The sequence below is a fragment of the Sinocyclocheilus grahami genome, unplaced genomic scaffold, assembly GCF_001515645.1.
Source record: "Sinocyclocheilus grahami isolate Dianchi unplaced genomic scaffold, SAMN03320097.WGS_v1.1 scaffold187.1, whole genome shotgun sequence".
Lineage (NCBI taxonomy): Eukaryota > Metazoa > Chordata > Actinopteri > Cypriniformes > Cyprinidae > Sinocyclocheilus > Sinocyclocheilus grahami.
The window spans coordinates 737,008-758,873 of record NW_015505366.1 but is presented as its reverse complement, the minus strand read 5'-3'; the positions used below and the strand labels follow the sequence as shown (position 1 = coordinate 758,873).

Sequence of the window (21,866 nt, the reverse complement as noted above, 5' to 3'; positions counted from 1 at the left end):
GCCAAATAAATAATACATTTTGAGGCAACTATTGTACTTGATGCAAAACATGATGATAACTTAATGCTGTTAACAGTGTAATAAACATTATGGCAATGACCGTAAATAATATATATATGATAAAGAATAGGATATATTGAGATGCATTCTCCACAACTGACTGGAAACTTGATCAGGCTCGATTCTAATATGGACCAGCCACTTTTCACAATACAATCAATTCCTGATAGATAAAATCAAGTCCCTCCGTACATTTTCTTCTTAGTAAATATCTTATTTCACTGTAAAATATCACATTTCATAAGTACAATTGGTTGCAAATAGAGTTTCATGCTGATTTTGAATCTTTTCCACAGTTTGCGATCTGCGATTATTCTAAAACATTTTTAACTCATTTGTCATTGACTGTCTTTTACGGTCTATCTTAATGGCTTATCTCAAAGACAAGGGGGACAACACTGATTAAGCCTGTTAGAAAGAGCAGAATTCATTACCACCAAGTAATACTGTCTGCTGTGAAGCCACCAATCCAAGTCTGGTGTATGTGTGTGAGTCCACTCTCTTTCTGGCATTTTCCCCTTCACCCCTCCTTCTCCATTCAGTCTAAAACGATGATCTCATGCTCTCACGTTGGTCTCAAAGTGAGCTTATTGCTGCGGTCTTAATGCATTTATCCAAGTCTTTGATGGGGGGCTGGCAGCATCACCTCACTACCCCAAATAGGAGCATGGTGAAATGTGTAATGTAGACAACACTGCCTTCATCAACACTAGCCCTATAGGCTACATTCGTCTTAGGCAAATTCAACCACAAAAAGTGCACAAACACATACACACTTTTTTTGCTTTTTTTTTTTCCCCGGAACGTTGATAATCAGATAATCATGAAACAGCACTATCATATTACAAAAACATGCAAAACAAGTTCCAGTGATGAACTAATTTTCAGAGAAACAGGTACTAGGAAAGAGTGAAAAAGTTTAGAGTGCACTGTACTGTTATGAGGACACAGGCAATACTAGAAAACTAGGGCACAGGCATCTCTGCGGTCTGAACGGTCCTTACAGAGCTTATTTCAATCAATGTGCAGTGTACTTTAGTAATATGACTTCCACATTGCTGGTGTTCATTCAAGCATGTCTCATGCAGGGGCTGAAGAGGGGGTTAGGGACAATGTCTGCAGTGGGAAACATTGTACATTCATTCTAAACAGCTATTCTTAGTGTACACTAAGTGACTGATGTGCTAAAACTATGAGCCTTTATCCTTTAATTATGATATCAAGCCATTTTTTTTAGACTAATGCTGTATTAATAGTGAAATATAAATGAGAATGTAAATCTCAGGGGAAACTAGATTAATGCCAGTTCTAATACATTGCTGAGTCATCAGAAAGTATCCCTTTAGCTTCTTGTAAGCATCTGTTCTGGTCAGAGTGCGGTCACGAGTTAATTAGCAAATCAATAGCCATGAATGTTGTTTTCACAGTGACCAAATACAATGCTGCATCAGTAATTGCAACGTGTCAGTCATGCAAAATAAAAGAGATAAATAAAAGAGAGTAGCAATAACTGGCGTCCAAGCAGATTGTAAAACTGGAAAACATGACCACAATTGCCAAATTTCAATGAACAGATAATGTGGATGCTGTTATTTTAGTAGTAAGTTTCAAAATATTTTGCACATGTGATTCAGACAAACGGCTTCAGAGTGGGTTCCATTACTCTAGCATGGAGATCACATCAAGCACACAGCATAACAAAAGGGAAGGATCTCTTTGTCAGTTCTGTTGTTGCTTGATTGTTTTAAAGTTGTTGTTTTTTATACCAAATATGGCTATAAATGTTGGGAAGACCGAGAAATTCATAAAGTATAGAAAAATTTAACATACATATTGAAATGTTCTGACAAAGCCAATGGCAAAGACGACACTTTGAGACGGACCTCAAAAATTCCTCACTTTACAGAATTTTTTTTAAGGAATGAAAGCACTGCTTACAATCCCTAAATTTCTCTCATACCTGCCCAGCCAGAGATGCAGCCTGTATTGATTCCTTGAGAATGCACAGTCTGACTCCGTACCAGCTGACTGAGCACCTGCAGGCTAATGGCCTTCTGTTCTCATCACTGTCTGTTGGTAGGATCCTGGATCATGCCATAACTGTCAGTGATTAGCACGCACTCCAAACACCAGCCTTACACCATTCCCTACACAACGACTGTGCCTGAGACACCTTGAAACTTTTTTTTACTAATTTTAATCTGCTAAAGTAAAAGTAGATTACTTGATATGTTGCTGTTTTTCCTTACACTGCCCCAATACGATAATTCCTTGCTGAATTAGAACCATTTGCTTCAATATTGGTAGTCTGCCAGAAGACAGATTAAAAAAAAAAAAACTTAAGTGTAAAAGAGAGTGGGAACCAGGGTGCTGAGATTTAAAACAACAACAAAGTATTTTTGCACACTCTCTTGATGATTAGGCAGAGCTATGTTTGCTTTTTTTGACACTTTTTGAAATAAAAATATTAAAAAAATAAAAAATAAATTAGATTATGTATAAAATAGAGATTTAAAAGTTGATCCAGTTGAAAGAAGGGAGACAAGCTGTTTATAGAGGCCAGCAGCAGAAAATGAATATTGGTAGTCTCCCAGAAGACAGATTAAAAAAAAAAAAAACTTAAGTGTAAAAGAGAGTGGGAACCAGGGTGCTGAGATTTAAAACAACAACAAAGTATTTTTGCACACTCTCTTGATGATTAGGCAGAGCTATGTTTGCTTTTTTTGACACTTTTTGAAATAAAAATATTAAAAAAATAAAAAATAAATTAGATTATGTATAAAATAGAGATTTAAAAGTTGATCCAGTTGAAAGAAGGGAGACAAGCTGTTTATAGAGGCCAGCAGCAGAAAATGAATAAGCATAAAGTGGGTCATTGCACCAGACTGTTGTGGTTAATAAAAAGCAATAGGAGTCGAAATATGAGCCATTACAACCTGAACTACCTCCTAAAGATCTCATCCCCCAAAAGCTGCACCCTCTTCATCACCTCCTCCCTTTCTTTTCCGATTCAATACAGCCCGCAGGTACAATCTCCTGATGTCTGAAATCCTCGCCTACAAACGCACCAGGGCATAAGAACAATTTAACACTCTATCCTGTCAGGAAATGGGAGAAACAAACAGTTGAAGAGCCAAGCGGCACCTCTACGCTCCACTCCTCCACAGCTCATCTGCACCTGAAGACCAAAAGCACCAATACCTCGATCTCATCAACGCAAACAACAGAGCTAGAGAACAAAGACCTGCATTCTTAGTGCTAACGCCTCAAATAAAGGATACAGTTCACCGATTAACTGCCTAAAATTGCAGGGTGCGAATTAGATATCTTAACGCATTCTAAACAATATAGGGCCATCTATCAGTGTGCTGTGTCACATCAGAGCATGTAACATGCAAAACTGAAGTCCTATGAATACTTTCACCTGAGTAATCATGAGGAAAAATCAAGCCTGCAACATCACCACAGATAAGGGTAGGGACACACCAAGCTGACGACAAAGAACTAGCACTGAGGAAAGCCGACTGTGGCGCCGCCTCACATCGCCTGCGTCAGGGCAAAAAAAGTTGCACTGGAACACATCGGACAGACTACAGCCGACAGCCAACTAGCGCGAACGCTCTGCGCTTGCGTGAAAGAACATACCTCTGCAGGGATTTGCTGATGTCCGATATGCCGATATTTTTCAACTCATTTTGGCCGATAGCCAATGCCAATAACGATATATTTCCTTTTGTTTAGAAACAACACCAAGTCTCCTATGCAGAGATTATAAACAAATTATTTTTAATGTTTTTTTTTTTACAAAAACTTACTTGTTAGAATTAAATAAACAACAATGAAGTTATTTTATAATGACAGTACATTTAAAGCTTTGAAAATAACTATAAATTAATCACTGCATTTGTTTTTCAGACAGATGTAACATTCGTAGATGGTCTAAAGCAAAAGAGTTGTAAATATTTTGAAAATCTTTTGAAGCTCCTTGTATTTAAGTTTTCATAATCTGTTTGAAAAACAAAAACATATTACACATTAATGAATAAATCTGTATATATAAAATTACTTAATTTACAAGTGTCATGTTTGTGATTTTTATTCATGTAATCTAGGGGTGTTGTAATTAATCGTTTCTATGATGTATCGCGATGCAGTCAAGGACGATTCGGTATCGGTTCAGTAATAGACCATAACCGATTACAACGTACAAACGCTTTTCTGACATCATTTGTCGCATACGTGCTTTGTTGCGGTAGCAACAATGGCAGAGGGAGGCGAGACGCGAGTGCGAGTAATTAAAAATGCTCCAACTACTTTAAAAGCCGACATCTGGACACATTTCGGCTTTTATGAACAACCTGGTAAGCAGTGCATCGCCAATGCATCGTGATATCGAATTGAACTGATTTGATGACATGATAATCATAATCGAACCGAACCGTTAGACCAGTGTAGGTTCACACCCCTAGAAGCTATAGCTTCTGACCTTTAAATCAAACCAAAACATACTTGTGATTTTATGATATCAATTACGGTCTAATTTAATCAGAAACACAATGTTAATGTTATTTGTGTATTTTACATAAATTTTATTACAAACAAGCCAACAGCATCCCCTAAGTAAATAAAACGCCTTACCAGAGAGTGCATTAGGGCCCGGAGGAGGCAGTCGCTGCTGACTCTATCACACAAAGGATGCAGCATTCTCAGATTAAATGCGGCAATCAAAAACAGTGAATCTAATCATCATTCAGGAAAAAGTTTGCTTCTAGAATGACCACACTGCTGACGTGATCTTATCGCTTGCACACCCTGAGCCCTGAATAGCCAATCAGAGTTCTCTTTCTTGCCGATAAGCTCCACCGCCGATTCAACATGCAGAAATCGGAAAACAGCTGACGTTGTCCAACTAGAGCCAACTAGAGCCAATGGTGTGGAACACACCAAAAAAACTAAAGCTAACCGAAACTTAAAAACCACCCGACATTGCCCGACGGCCGACCGCTGGTTAGATGTGTCCCGGGCTTAAGAGTGAAGAGCAAACACAGCTTAATCAGCTTCGACCCCTCACAAAAATAGGTTATTTATTTCACTTAAAATGAAATTCCACTTCTAATCCTTGGAAATGTGAGATGAGCTGGATGGGCATGTTCATATTTTCTAAAGTAGTATTTCCAAAGAAGGAATAAAAGAGAAAGCACAAAAACTGAAATGATGTAACAGGACAATCTACTTATTCTTTGAAAATGACTAAGTACTAAGCTTTCATGTTTTTAAATAAGAATGTAAGGCTGCAAAGTCTGAAATGTTTAAAGTGGTTATATCATATGCTTTTAGTTATTTTAGTTTTTTTTAGGTTTCTGGCAACAAAAAAAACATTCATCATGTAGTTTTACATTACCATTTATAGATAGTCATGGTACATTTAAATAAATACACCTTTACACAATACAGATTATATGTTTTAGGGCTGGATTTCTTCAACCCAACTTTGGGTCAAATATGGACTAACCCAACTTTTGGGCTTTGACCCAAAGTTGGGTTGAAACAATCCAGCATTTTTTAGAGTGTACCTTACGATAAACTATACATTGTGATACATGTCACAATTCATCACACTTTGATCAAATAAATTTGTGTATAGAAAACAACACATTTGAGCCAATGCTACATTGCTTAGCAAATATAAACCACCTAACACCTAAGCTACATTACTTGTCAGAATTTTTTTTTATTTTGATTCAATAACAAATTAATCAATTTGATAAGGGATATCATGCCATGCCTGAGTGCCTAACGAACAATTATAAGCTATGACCAAAGAGTGGTTGATTGTCAGGGGCATGTGGATGATCACTGACATTAAGGAAAAGGCATTAAATAGGCCTGGGCCTCAGGAGACCACTCAGAAGCATTACAGAGATTTAGTCTCCCCTCAGCCTTTAACCTCTTCCCATAAACACTGCCAAATGTGGCTTTCTAGGGTGCTGCGTCTCACACAGGCCAGCCATATTGAGCCTGGTCCCCATGTGACTAACTGCTCAGACCACTTTAGAGCATTAAGGGGATGCATGGCTTCAAGCCATAATGACCTATTCATCAGCAATCAGTCAATATGTTCATAAAAAATATAGATCTCAAAAGACTTCAGTGAATATGTGCAGTATACCATTCAAAAGTTTGGGGATTTTTACATTGCAACAAAAATTTATAACAAATAATTGCTATTCTTCTGAAGTTTTGATTTGCTAAAGAATCAAGCAACAAAAATGCAAAACGGTTTACACAAAGATATTAAGCAACATAACTATTTAACATCAACAATAATAAACTTTTACATCTAAAAATATATATCTTAATATATATTTTATATCTAAACAAAAATATAGATATTTTAAATTGTAATAATATTTCATAATATTACAATTTTTACAGTAATTTTTTAACAAATGAACAAATCTTATTGACTTATTGACAGTAGTGTATGTTTTTCTGGTGTTGTTCAGATTCTGCTGACAGACTCGGAGTGATTGTAGAAACAGGAAATGACGTTAAATGAGATGTTGCAGCAGATAAGCCCGCTGTTTCATCTCACTGTCCGGTTCTGGCAGACAGAAAGCCCTACGGTGTATTTACAGAGACAAAACCTCCCCACTGCACAGCTCAGTGAACAGACACAACACAGAGTTCAGCTCAACTGCATCCATCCCCACAGCCAACGGGCAAAAACACAAGACACCTTAGCACAAAAGACAGCACTGAGAACCATAATGTGCCTTAAAACCCCCACTATTACCCGGAATGGAAACGAACTGCGCCCCTCGATGCTTGTAACACAGATGTACACACATCATCAGGAACAATACACCTCCTGGATACAAACTACTTCAACAGCGAAATGCCTTTCCAGTGAATGACACTTCAGTGCAATCCCGCACCGCTCCATTTCACATGAGCCTTTTAAATATTATCTGAATTACAGCAGGACATTGTCAAACTTCTTTTCATTTTGTTTACCAACATCTTATCTTCCCCACTAAAAACCCTGCGGACATGGAGCCAAATCACACAATCAAATAGCTTCTCAAATAGCAGCCTGAATCCTGCACTGCATTGTGTAGTAACGCTGTAGTTCAATTACGAGTTGATACTAAATATATATGAACATGAGATATGAAAAACAACCTTATGTATCTCTTGACAGTGTACTTCAAGGGGCAATGTTCTCAAGGGGCAATGTTCTCAAATTTAACAGAGCAGTTGTCATCTACCCGGGTTAACTAGTGAATTGACAGTGAATGCTGTTACACAATACACTCTTAGACTGTTATAATATTACAGAAAAAAACAAGACTGAAGGGTGTAAAAGAGGTGGGCGTGCAAAAAGCCAGGAATATATTCGTTGAGGTGTGCGATTACACTCCCTAGTTTAGCATCTGTGTCAGGTGATTAAGTGTTAATTTGTGTCTATATATACACACAAGCATGTTTGTGTTGTGTCAGGCAAGTCAAAGCCGGAATGCCTCACGCTGTTATTTTCACACAGGGCGTGGGGAGGTATGTACTGTACATGCTAACTGCCCCGACAAAGAATTGAGTTTGGTCCCACAATGAGGGGGATTCAAGTTTTACTACAGTATAGCCATGGTTCCTGCTCCTCATTTCTAGTATTAATGGCAGTCTAAAACACTTTATCTGTTCACATCTGATTCAATCATTGTTCAGCTGTCCAAACTAAAAGTTTGTACCCATTTAAAACACTGAGTAATGATGATGACTATTGACACAGTTGCTGTAATTCAAATATGAAAGGAGACAGGAAAGCCAGTAAGCAAATCATTTAAAGAATGAAAGACAGACAAGCAGATACGAGAAGGAAAAATGCTGAATTTAGCCCTGAATTAATTTGAAATCCCCCCTGAGCACGGCAATCTGTTATCACCGAGACACATTTGAAAGGTTCACACTGCTTGGCAAAACTGGATCATTTGATCCCAAGGCAGTTTTCTTGCTTTCTGCAGTGCTTTAAATTTGCAAATGTGCTGACACATCACAGCAACAGTGAAGACTGAGAAAGGAAGCAAATCGAAAGGATGAAATGTGACTAGTCAGACATATTAAACTAGAGTAAACTAAAGCAAAACCTTTAAACAACTTTTTTGATAATGTTAGATGTAACATTCATCCTTACCTGAAGGCCTCTCCTCCTTAATATACTGGAGTCATCCATTTTATTGTCTTGTATCTGATCCAGACTTTAGTGACGTTTTCCTACTTTCCTAATCAAGGATAAAGTCTTCTATCCAATATTCATCAGAATTCAATGAGGCACAAATGATCTGTTAGAGACCCGGCTTTGGGTATCAGTGCTGGGAATTCGCTCTTTGCTGATGTCATGCTCATCCAAAGCAAAAAACAGATGCGATCATCCTATAAGTTTAGCAAATGTCTACTGAACAATTTTTCAGTCTTGTTCGCAACTTTTCTCACCTAAAAGTGACAGGCACTCATGAAAACATCAATGTCCTCTATTTGACAGTATAGATTTTCAACAGGTATTCCAAAAACTGAAAAATTTAAAGAATACAGTTCAACATGAGGACACTGAATAAGTCAATTGACAGCAGGAGAGCATTTCAGCACATGGCTCACATTCTTGTTCCCCGTTCACTGTTTGCTTCAGGCGGTTCAAAGAAAGGAGAGCTTTCAGAACAGTGCCTCTGTATCTCTCGGTATCTTCACTTCCTCGGAGTGTGGAATGGCTGGGAAATATGTGTCTCCCTGAAACTCTTTCTTCATTCATCCATTCAGCATAGGCGACCTCCACTATCATAAAAACATATTTTCACCCCAGGCTCAAGGAATCACAACTAAGTTATTTTCCTGTGCCTCTCCTTTTCCTCACTCTGACACACTCAAGTCTCCAGAGATTCCCAGATATCTTCATTTCTATGGAAACTACAGCCTCTGCATAAACGGTGGACAGTTAATGATAAAAATGGCACCTCAGGGGATGAAAACAGAAAAATATTCAGGTCAGCACAGTCTTCCAGAGATGCAGAATCAGTCTAAGACGCAATGAAATGCATTAAACCGACCAAGAAAAGTTTATCCCCCCAGTGCATCCATTTACCTAGTTGGTTAATTCAAGTAATCCAGTAAGTAGTTAATCACTTGCTTCAGCCCAAGGGAGGCTAAAAGTGGAAGGGCGGAAGCAAGCAGAAAATATTTTCAGCCTACACTCTTGAGATAATCTGGAAACAGTCAGTAGCAGCAGCAGGAGAATGCAGGCACTGGCTGCCCACTGACAGCACAAGGCAAACAACAACAACTCCAGTCAGAGTCGCATGGCTGGATTCCATTCCCCTCGGCCGAGAGGCCTCCGTCTCTCATTCGCCAGGAAGGCAGGCGGATGACAAAAGCCGTGCTGGCAGAGCTGTCTTTTCAGTGACAGGTGCAAACAGACACTGCACTCACGCTGATTGATTGTCTGCTTTTTCTTCGCATATCTCCCAGCCTTTATTCAGCTTCTTCAAGCTCAGCCTGGTGAACCGGACTACAGCCAAGGTTGGTCTCCTGAAATCGTTTGAGATCGGGGGAAAAGATGAAAATTCCATGCAGGATGAGTGTCACTCAGAATCTCCTCATCTTCTTCCCTGTTAAAGCATTTGAAGCGGTCCGCTGTTTGTGAATGGGCTGCAACGGTAGAGACACAATTCAGCCACATTCAACCTTGTCATTTAAATCTTCCGCTTGCACAGCCTTCTATCAGTGCACATGCAGGTGGTTAAAGGAATATAATAGCTGTATTTCTTTTCTTTGCTTGTGCTGTACATAGAAGCCTTCTTTATCTTCCGTTTCTCGCTTTCTTGTTCCTTGTAAGCTCTCCTCCTCCTCCTCTTCCCAGCGCCTCACTGCTGAATGCTGCTTTATCTGTCCTATCAGTCAGCAACACATCCAGCCAGCCAATCAGACGCATACAGACTCAGAGCTATTTGCATAATATGAATGGGGGAGCAAAAAGGCCCCACCCCTTTACTCCCTTCTGTGCCATTCTGCTCACAACGGTCTGCTTTACCCCAAAACATAAAAAAAATACACATGCACACAAAAATACACATTCCCTCTTCTTACTATTCTGCCATACTGCTGCAACAAGCACAAAATGTCCTATTCTTTATGCCTCTCCTTTCTTTTCAAATAATGCGTCTGTGTATTGTACAAGGAAAATAAGTGAGTCTAATATCAATATATTCAGTAATGACAGTCTAATGAGATTGTGCAGGGCTTTCCTTCAGTACAGTGATGCATTAGCAGTGGCTGTATTCATCTCAAGGGACTGCAGGAACAAAAGCAAGAGGGATTATCGTCGATAGGCAGATCATTGCCATTGCCACTGCCATACATACTGTATATATATGTGTATTAATCACCCACCTCTCCTCTCTCTCTCGCTCTCTCTCTCGCTCTCTCTCTGCCTCTGACATCATAGAAGCAGAACAGGCAAGATAACAAACATGAGCATAGAATAAAATGGTATGTGTAGTGGAGAGAGAAAGAGAGACGTGGAGAGAGAAGCTCTTTCCTCCCACACACACAGTGAAGAGCGGACAAAGAGTCATTATGTGATCAGGTGAGTACCAGAGGCAAAGCAAATTATGTGTTTGGATTTGTGTGTGCACATGCCTTTGTAGTAAGATCACATACAAAACCATAGTAACTTTAAGTTTGCAGGGTCAGAGTTTAGTGGAATGGACACTGTGAAAATACAATGAACAAACTAAACTCTTCATTCACAAGTAGTTTTTGTTTAAAAAAAACATGTAATTACTAGATTTGAAATTTGTAATTGCTAGTTTTGTAATTACTAGGACTGTCAATTTAGTATGATTAATTCTAAACAAAAAGATTAATAAGAAAATGAATGCTCTTAATCATGCTCCCTTACTTATACGTAAATTTACATGAGGAATTTTCTTAAAATAGCTATTTAAAAAAACTATTAAAAGACATTAAGGGCAGCAACACTTACTCAATCTCTGGAGCTATTTTCCACAAGATAACTGAATTTCTGACATATTTATGATTGATCACAAACATTACATTTTGTTCTTTTTCTAGGGCCCAATGAAATCCTCTTTAATTTTCTGGATTCTGTTTAAAATTTTCAGGACTCCCAATGGTTAAATTAAATGTTAAATGTTATTCTGTGTTTAAGCATATATAATTATTTGAATGCATAAAAACTTTTTTTTTTTTAATGATAGCCCTATGAAAGTTTTTTTTTTCCCCCCCAGAAATTCTGTTGTGTATAATTAAATTTTTCTGGCATAAAACATTTAATTTATGTTTTAATCAAATGAAAGTTAAGCAAACTCTTTATTTATTGGCAAACAAAGGGGGTTACTATTAAAATTAAAACATGGAAGAAATATTGTGTAATTACTCAGTTATCAAAAAAACTTTTAATAATTTTAGTAGTAGTAGTAGTAGTAGTGGCAGTAGTGTTACATACTGCACAATAGTAATATATTTCTGACAACCAAACTTTTTTTTTTGATGGGTTGCCACGAGGACCTTAAAGGCACAATATGTAAGATAGAGATATAAAGAATGAGAATAGTTCTTTCAGAGATATAGAATTATGTTTTGTTAATGAACAGTCAGTCATTTATTTTGTGAATCACTGAATCACCATTCTTTCTTTCTCCTTTCATAGATGCATTTAATGCATTAAAGGCACAATATGTAAGATTTTTTTATTAAAATATCCAAAAACCAATAGAACAGTGTTATATATTTTGCTGACTTGTGTACTTACATTATCCCAAATGTTTCGAAGAATGTTTAATTCCAGAGAAATAAGCAATTTTAACTAGCCACATGGACCGTGTCCATAGTGTCATTGTGTCACCTGCCAATGAAGTCATAACACCTCGATTTCCGGTTTTGTTTTGTAGAAAACATGGAAACATGTTGTTATAATATGTTGTGCGTTTTAATAGACCGGTGACGACCGCACAGAGTAGCATTATAACAGAACTTTCAAATGTATCTAGTATGATAAAACAGCGCTGCTTTTTTTTCCCCACATACACACGACCGGAAGGAGCGGAAGCGGTCCACTGTGGCATAATAAAAGCTCAGCTGCTTTCAAGCCGTGTGTTGCGCTCGTTCAGCGGCCTCGTTTCGCGTCTACGACTTTCAGCCTCACCCTGCTTCATTCTACTACATTAATAAATCATTATTTGGGAATTCCGCATTATATCATAGGGCCCTATTTTTTCAAACCAAAATTGCGCCCATCCTTGTGATTCCACAATCAAATTTCCATGCAAATATGTCATGACACATGCAAAACGTCATGTGATGAAAATTTTTTTCACTGTACATTTTCATAGCACTTATGTTGAAATACATGGATATAAGCACATATTCTTGACCAAGCGAGAACCCAAATATAATTATTCAAAATCAAATATTGAAAATAACACTCATTTTATTATTTAATACTTAAAGGCACAATCTGTCATTTTCGCCGCTGGAGGGCGCGTATTCAAAATAAACAACGAGACAAAGGCGTAGTTTGATGACGCTGTGACTGAGTGTGGAATCATGGGAGTTGTCGTCTTCATCCCCACAGCCGATGCAATCCGACGGGACTCGGGCAGAAATCATGTTCATGGATGAGCTAATGATTTATTAACGTAGTAGAATAAAGCAGGGTAGGGCTGAAAGCCATCAAAGCGAAACGAGAACGTTGAACAAGCGCGACACACGGCTCGAAAGCAGCTGAGCTTTTATTATGCCACAGTGGACCGCTTCCGCTCCTTCCGGTCATGCGTATGTGGGGGGGAAAAGCAGCGCTGTTTTATCATACTCGATACATTTGAAAGTTCTGTTATAATGCTACTCTGTGCGGTCGTCACCGGTCTATTAAAACATATTAAAGCATCTTTGGTGTTTCCATGTTTTCTACAAAACAAAACCGGAAATCGAGGTGTTATGACGTCATTGGCAGGTGACACAATGACACTATGGACACGGGCCATGTCACTAGTTAAAATTGCTTATTTCTCTGGAATTAAACATTCTTCGAAACATTTGGGATAATTTAAGTACACAAGTCAGCAAAATATATAACACTGTTCTAGTGGTTTTTGGATATTTTAATAAAAAAAAAATTCATATTGAGCATTTAATGTATTAAATGCATCTATGAAAGGAGAAAGAAAGAATGGTGATTCAGTGATTCACAAAATAAATGACTGACTGTTCATTAACAAAACATAATTCTATATCTCTGAAAGAACTATTCTCATTCTTTATATCTCCAATGGTCTATATAGTCAAGTTCCTCAATATAAACTACAAAAATCTGTATGCAGAATTATTTTAAAGTAAACTGTCCAGCTAAGCAAGCAAGATAAAGCAGCCAATGTGACCTCATTGCCCCCTTTACACACACTCTTACATACAGAGCCTGATTTATCACATCTAAGTTCAAAGCTCAGTGGTGAAGTTAAGGACCAGAGAGGTATCATAGCCCATTGCTATCCAAGTCTTATCATGTGTAGTTACCCAGTAACTGAAATGTTGCCAGTTTGCCAAATGTGTGAGAATGAGGCATCTGCTATTGGAGGCAGCCTACATCTTCAGGAATAAACATCTTCAGGAATGTTTGAAGGATAGTGTGAAACATTGGGTCAAGTATTTTTAGCCTATGTTAGCATAGTACAAGCCGATTTCAACATTAATAGAAATAATGCTGTACTGGGTAGTATAAGTCAATCCATACAGGTCAGTAAACATTTTATCCTTTACAAGCAACTTAACTGTTATACATACACTCACTCTATGTATGAAGATTGCTTAAAAATAGCTGGGTTGCCATCCAGGTATTTATATGCAAATTTTGAAATAATGCATTAAAAAAAGTTTGGATGAAACACCAATATTTTATTTATTTTTTAAATCATTTTCATTTTATGTATTTTTTTTATCTTTGATTTAAATGTATTTTTTAAGAAATGTATTCAGTTTAAAGACTGCAATGTAAACACATTTACCAAATAGATTCCTAAACTAAGATAAAAAACAATAATCATTCACCTAAATAATTTGCTCAGAGAAAAAATAAATCTTTTTCCACTAATTTCCCTGAGAAGTGACGTTTTTGTTCTCTTGAACAAGTGGAACTGAAATTGTGCTTTATTCATAAATTGTTTTCCAATATTTAGAAATATGTTACATAAATTGAATTTGCAGCTCATGGCAACATAGCAATAGACTCCATACTGTAAAATAATGATTTTTGAGGTTGTAACTAAAAAAAATTACTGGAGTATGTTTTACAAGAAAATACTAAATTTTCTACTTCAAAATTTCACGATTAATGTGTTACTTGCCTTTTCTTTGAAACGGTTTGTGAAATTCACTAGCAATTTCTGAGTGACAATTGTTTCTACACTAAATATTTTTCAGTGTGATAAATGAGAGGGTGGGAGGGGGGCACGTGATTATTTGAGTGTGCCCCACAATTTGGGTAAACTCAAGGAAGCACACCACATTTTACTTAGCTCAACACTGAGGCAGAATGGTCGTGTCGCATTGTTAGTGTCGGGAAGGACGATTCAAATTAATTGTATGCTGTAAATATACATCACTAATGAACCCGCTTTACTGCAACATCCTGTAAGGCTTCAAATAACTGTATTACATTACCAATGTGAGTCTGGCGTAGTTACACTCGATGACCTGCACCTGGGAGGCCCTTCATGCAATGAAAAGCTGACGCATGACAAATACTCAGACTGTTCATGTAATAAGATAGTCCTGACCTAGCACACACTCCACAGACACTGCTCCAGTTTCAAACGAGACATGGACCCTCATAAATCACATTCTGCGCTTCAGTCCTGAGGGACACAGCAGAAAATATCATTGATCTATGCATAATTCTAGAAAAACAGACAGAATGTTCACTATTATTGATCTGAAGAGGTCATGAGTCTGACTAATGGTATTAATTCTTAAGGTTAGATGCTTAGGGCACAAGTATACGACACTGCAAAACATCAGTGTAGGATATCAGACCGAATCAGACAATCTAAGATTTGGTCAAACATGGTTGAAACATTAGGAGCACAAAAATTCCACAGAGGCCCAAGACAACAGGATGTCATAAATCAGACCCGAGCATTAGCCAGTCTGAAGCAAGCCTAAACCCCTCTGTCACAGAACAGTTTTCAACATTAACACATAAGAACGAGTGCTGTCTAAACTTCAACTGCAGACCACAGCTCCGCGTCGCCAGCCAACGCCCAATCACTGGCTTCCCAAGACTGAACCTACAGCCCATAAGCAACCTCGGGAAACCCCTTTCGGCAACCAGACAAGGAGGGGAACCCCACACCGGAAAGCAAGTACCCCAGATTCTACTGAACTGGTGCATTTAATGTAAATTTGAACCTCATTGAGCAAGCTCAATGCAAGGGTTAATTATGTGATTGATGGTTGTTCAGATCTATGCAATTGCACATAGGCTATTGCTGTAAACTTGGGATTTCACATTTTCATTCTCTTAAACTAATTATTTCCTCACTCTCTCTCTTTCTGAAAACTTGTGTGAATGTGTGTGTTCATGTGTTAGATTAGTTTATATGTCTTAGATTTATCCAATAAAGCCTTATTTATATTGAAAAGAGAAGTATCTTGTGTTTTGTGCTCACAAGTTAATGTCTTAAACTGCCGATCTTGTTACTATGCTAATTAATAGTGTTTTCACTATATTTTGGATATAGATATCCATTGCAGAATTGATGTCATACGGCTCGTTCACTGAATCGCTGGCCGTCTCAGTGATCAGCCGTAAAACAGTGATTCTGTCCTAATTCCCTTGCATATTAATGGTGGAGTTCCCTTTAAAATCTTAAATGATTCCCTTTGAGCTAAATTGACCTGTTTCCCTTACATCAGCATCAAAATCTGAAGCTACAGGTATGTTCAAATACACACACACACACACACACATATACAAAATATTCAAATATACATACACAAAGTAGTCGTAGAATTTTCTTCTGCCGCACTTCAAATTGCATGTGAATGAGTCAGGGTGTTTGTGAACTACATTTCTCATTGAGTTGTGGAGTGATGTTCCTGTGCCATTCGCTGGGCACATAATGAGGGCGTCAGAGAGGGCTAAAAGCAAACCTGACAGCAGAAATGGATGCCATTAATCTAGTGCACCATTAAAAATGTGTGATAGATACTGCAAACAAAAACATTTAGACCTACCCGAGGGAAAGAGGAAAGCAATTTGATGCAACAGGAAAGCATTTCTGTAAAATCAAATCTTATTCCAGACCCGCCAGGGTTATAATGTGTGTGCTTATTGAGAACTAAACCATAATTAATGATGAAAACACAGACATGAACTTGAAGGCTCTTCATTAGCATTTAGGAAATTAATACAGATATAAAATATTAATTTAAAGACATACAACATTACAAACAGGTCATTGGCTTCATTCATTCACTTGAGCTGCAGGTAAAATGCACAAAGGAAAGTGAAATTGGGTGCTATTAAATCTACACAACCAGTGAATGAATCACACACTTTCAATTCCCACTGAATATCAAAGATGTTTAAACAAAACCAGACGTCATCTGATGCCACTTAAGCAGTCTCAGAGTGACGAGGAGCCATTTGAGAGCAGGTTCTGATTAGAGAGTTGATCAGACTGCAGTAGAGGGTGTTATCGCTGGCTCAAAAGAGAGGGTCATGTCTCAAAGTATCTGTGGAGAGCAGGCACAGGCTGCTTCCAAAAACAGCATCGTCAGGGGCACATAATAATGAAGTGCTGAGCAAGCTTCATGCCACAAGTCATCTTTTTAACTTGGTGAGTTACGTTTTGTGAATCCTGCATGAGTGTGTGTGCTGAATGTGTTTATGAAGGGACTGGTGAAATATGTTGAAAAGTGTATTCCTGCATTAAATCCTGAAACTAGTGAAATACCCAAAATATCTCTTATAGAAACATGTCTTATGAACCTACTTGAAAAGAAAAAAAAAAAGATTTAAAATGAGAACCTACAGTGATTTATGGTCCACAGAAAATTCATTTTCTGAATTTGATTTTTTTTTTTTTTGCCTACTGTTTTATAAATACTGCATATTTAAACATAGTACTCATTTGTCATTCTGCTTTTGACAAACTACACAAGATTTGTGGTCAGTACATTTTTTTTTATAAAAAATTTTACATTCAGCAAGGATTTATTAAATAGATTAAAAGTGATGACAGTTAAGACATTTATAATGTTACATAAAAATGTGTTTCTTTTAACTTTCTTTTAATCACAGATTCCTAAAAAAGCATCAAATCAGCATATTAGAATGATATCTGATGGATAACTTAATGAGCTCACCAACAGGTCGGGCTGTGATCGGGGGAAAATCAGCGTGTGATCGACGCTCGGCAATCTTTATGTGTGAACTACACAATGACGCATCAATGAGGCTCGCTGACACATCGCAGACACCTCGCCGACGCCAAACAAATATCTAGCATGCCAAACATCTGGACCAGTTGGCCGACTCGACATCACGTGGTGTCAGGTGTTGTGACTACAGCCAATGAGAGAGCAAGACATGGGTTGAGGTCACCGGAAGAAAAACAACAGCAGCAACATGGCTTTAAGAAAAGTTTGGACACAATAAATGGAGCAAAATTTTTAATCGACTAAACAGCTTGCAGCGCTAATTTCTTCCTGACATCCATTTTCAAATTAACAACTCCTGTTTCATGTATTGTTTCACGTCATTCCCGTTCCAATTCTCGCGTGTGTTTTCATGACAAAACGTGGTTTGTAGAGTAGTTGGGTGACAGAGTTGTTGTCAGCAACCCCTGGTTGCGGCTCATTTACATAGAGTCACGTAGTGTGAACACTCCAACGACTTAGACAACTTCAAGAAGCAGAGAGAACATCAAGATAGGAGCTCCTTTGATAAACTTTCTTCCCCCTTTCTTTTTCTACCACTGAAAGTCTTGTCATTCAACTCAAAAGTTGTCAGCCCGCTGCCTCAAGCAAGCAGGAAAAAGTAAAAAAAATATATAGATGGATGAATAGATGGATGGATGAAGACATTGTGAAGACATTTCTGGAGTGTTTGCCAGTAAAATCACTGTCAAACAGCACCAAACGTGTCTCTCCTTGGTACATGCACAGTAATGAAGGTTTAGCCTACTTTTTCATGACTATTTACAAACAACAATTCTGTTTCAACAAAGCATTGTCATAAGGGGAGAAATTATCATGTTTGCGAGAAAAAGGCCTGGAGCACGGCACTCTCTTCATAAAAAAGAACCCATTGAGCTAGAAAAGTCTATTTAGAAACAAACATAAAAAACATATCTGCTGAGAAAAGCAAATGAATAACCACATTATTTAGCTGCATATTCATCTACATTAAAAAAGAATTATGAAGAAATGCTCTGAGTACCTATAATGATTTCTCTGGACGATCAACCACACGCAAATATTGTAACATCTGCTGGGTTCACACTGACAAAGTGAGTTGATCTGCAATGTCAATACATGCTCAAGGAGTGCACGTTGTAAGTTTTCAGTCACTTGCTTCATCTTGTACCTATTGAAAAACATGATCGTTTTACTGCTCTCAAACCCGCATCGGAAGTCATTTAACTTGCTACGTGCTAGTGGTCGCCCGATATTGGTTTTGACAGCAGATGCTGAGCAAGGTGGCCGATGGCCGATATATGTGTATATAAATAAATAAATAAATAAATAAATATATATATACACACACATCAGGGGCGTTTCCTCCAAGTAGGCAAGGGAGGCAGTGTCTCCTCAAAACATTGGATGAGAAAAAAAAGAAACATTGTCCAACAGCGACACCAGCAGGTAAAGTAACAGCGGGAGTCTGCGTCTCTCTCGTCTCCCCTGAGCCCATTGAGTTTTAACAGACCCTCTAAAGAGTGCGGTGAGTTTGGTGGGGGGTAATTGAGAATGAACAGGGGAAAATCACATGAGAGAAATCAAATATGATTGGATCTGACTGGTTGTGTTCAGCTGTGATTGGTTCATGCGATAAATCCCGCATCTTGTGTTCGTGCGCGTTCTGCATTCGCAAATCATTCTGAACAATATGGCATTAATGGGAAGACTCATTTAAAAAAATTAAGTAAACAACTCACACACTTAGATATATAATCACTTTTTTACATCAAAATAAGACTTAAAATGGCCTGAAAACATGATCAGTGGGAGTTTTTTAGTGAGTAATCAGCTTGGTCATATTTAAAGTAAATCTCTGTCTGTGCCCAGTATTCACCGAGCTTTGATGACTGATGAACTGAATAATTCAGAAATAGTTAGAAGTTAACTATTAAAAAGAATAGGTGAACATAAGTTCACAACTAAAATATATTGTTTAAATTGTTACTGTCTTCAGTTATTATTTTGGAATAAATGTAAAATGCTTAAAAACACTAACTTGATGAGATTCATACTTGGCTTTAATAAACAGAATATTGATTACATTGTTAATGTAAAAATATAAAATATTTTTTTGTTGTTTCTGGTAGTGTAAGTAATGTTTATGTAACCAAGAACATTTGACTGGGACAGGAATTTACATCTGATTGACTTTTTTTTTTTAAAGGACTTTGCCTCATTTCAGAACACCAACGCACACCACTGATATATACTGTATATATATATATATATATATATATATATATATATATATATATACACACATACATACATACACACACACACATACATGCATACAATTCATTCATTTTTCAAATTTCTTTAAAGGACTTTCAAAAGTCCTGCCTCGAACACAGCTTATCAGCCAATGCCGATATTTGAAAAATGCCAAATATTGGCCGATATATCTGCCTTGTCGATATATCGGATACAGAAATGCGCATCTATCACTGCTCATGAAATAAAGACTTATTCACCTGCTGAATACTGAATGCATAGGGGCAGTGGTAATGATATAGCAGTTGCCATTTGTTAGTGATAAATCAAGTTTGCTGCCTTGAGTGACTGATCCTACCCAGCACTGCTGTCAAATAGGTGTTAAGTTTAAGCAGTGCAATCCACAGACGTAGTGACAGTTTTTACAAATAAATATTTTAATCACATTTTTTAAAGAACAGTTTTTGCTGTCTATACTGCTTTCAACTAGAAATGCTCTAATCTCTTGATTAACGGTTAAATGGATAGCTTAAAAAAAATCTGTCATTATTTATTCACCCCCATGTAATTCTTTCTGCGGAACAGAAAATAAGATATTTTGAAGAATGCTGTTAACCAAACAGTTTTGGTTTCCATTGACAAAGACACCAAGACATTTCTCATTATCTCCTCTTTTATGTTCCACAGAATAAAGATAGAAAGTCGTACAGGTTTAGAACAACACAGGGTTGAGTAATTGAAGACAAAATGTCAGTTTTTGAATGAACTATTTCTTTAAATAATCAGGACTGATATCGCCTATTTCATATGACAAGAAACTGGTCATCAAAATTAGCTGTAAAAATCTTGTTGATTTCAGGCTGAAAAAAAACCCCGATTTAATGATCTGTTTATTTTGCGATAATGAACAGTTGATTGTATTTTATCCTGATTGACATACAGTTATACAACAAATAAGTAGAACAAATGTATATGAAAAATTTAGTTGAGTTTAATTAATATACAATTATACAAATATTTACACAAAACACATTTACAAAAACATAGCAGTGTAGTAGTTCACCAGGAACAATGGTCAAATATAAAGTTTATATTATTTCAAGTTTACACTTTGATATTTGTTTTACTCTTCTTACAATTAACTATATGGCATTCAACTTAAGTAAACATGGCTGAGCTCTCAGGTTAAGCAAAAGCACAAGACTGTGTACCCTCAGAGCTTAAAAAACAACTCTTGACTGGAAAGTTCAGTGTCTCGGGGTGCTATCCAGATAGAGGCAGGAGAACGAACACCTAATTGAATGTCTGGAGGGCCGAAAACCTCACTGGCAGGAAACTGCATCCACATTAAATTTGCAGCAGAGGAGAAATGCAATAATTATTAATGGCTTAGAGCGTAAGTCAATAGCAACCTGTAGGACACTGATGGATTGGCAGAGAACAGTTTATATAATGATCTTTTAAAATAAAAAAGAAATAAGAAAATTATAATACATACATTTTGTATGTATCATCAAATACATCATCAAATAACCACGCTGGAAAATTTGTGATGGGTCAAAATCACAGGAAAGGGAAGAAAGGAGGAGAACGGCAATACATCAGATGTACAAATAATACTACAAAGTCTACAAAGGAATCAATAGAGTATAGATTATTCTCTAGGTATAAATTCTATACACAGACTGAAAATAAGGAAAAGAATGAAATGTGAAACAGCCAACCCAACTGAACTAAAAAAAATCTATTCATTTTTATTGCTGTAGGTGGACAGGAATTAAAAAAAAAAATCACATCAAATTATTTGGCAACATTAATAGATGTTGTAAGTGAAAAAACGCCCTGGGAAAGAGTTTGACATTTCTATCTAGGCAAAAATGCCTCATGAGATAACTCAGCCAAAAAGTTCTGCATTTATGGGAAGCTGGTGGGGGGTTCACCATTACTGTGATAAATTAGATGGCTCTTAGCACAAGAACTATGCTGACAGGCAACCAATAGAAGTGAATCAAGACAAAGTATGATGTAATTTTATTGGATGCTGAATAGCTCTCTCTTAATTA

The 21,866-nt window shown here is 37.2% G+C and overlaps 1 protein-coding gene across 8 annotated transcripts in view; it reads right to left on the bottom strand.

Moving 5' to 3' along the window:
- mast2 (microtubule associated serine/threonine kinase 2) overlaps positions 1-21,866 on the bottom strand; it is a 178,436-nt gene that overhangs the window by 77,131 nt on the left and 79,439 nt on the right. Inside the window, exon 1 of one of the 8 annotated variants that reach the window (XM_016284730.1) lies at positions 8,252-9,964. The exons of the other annotated variants lie outside the window; for them this stretch is intronic. Coding sequence (XP_016140216.1) covers positions 8,252-8,290 — 39 coding nt within the window. The 5' untranslated portion in view covers positions 8,291-9,964. Of the gene's footprint in view, positions 1-8,251; positions 9,965-21,866 lie in introns of those variants that run through there. 8 annotated transcript variants of the gene reach the window in all.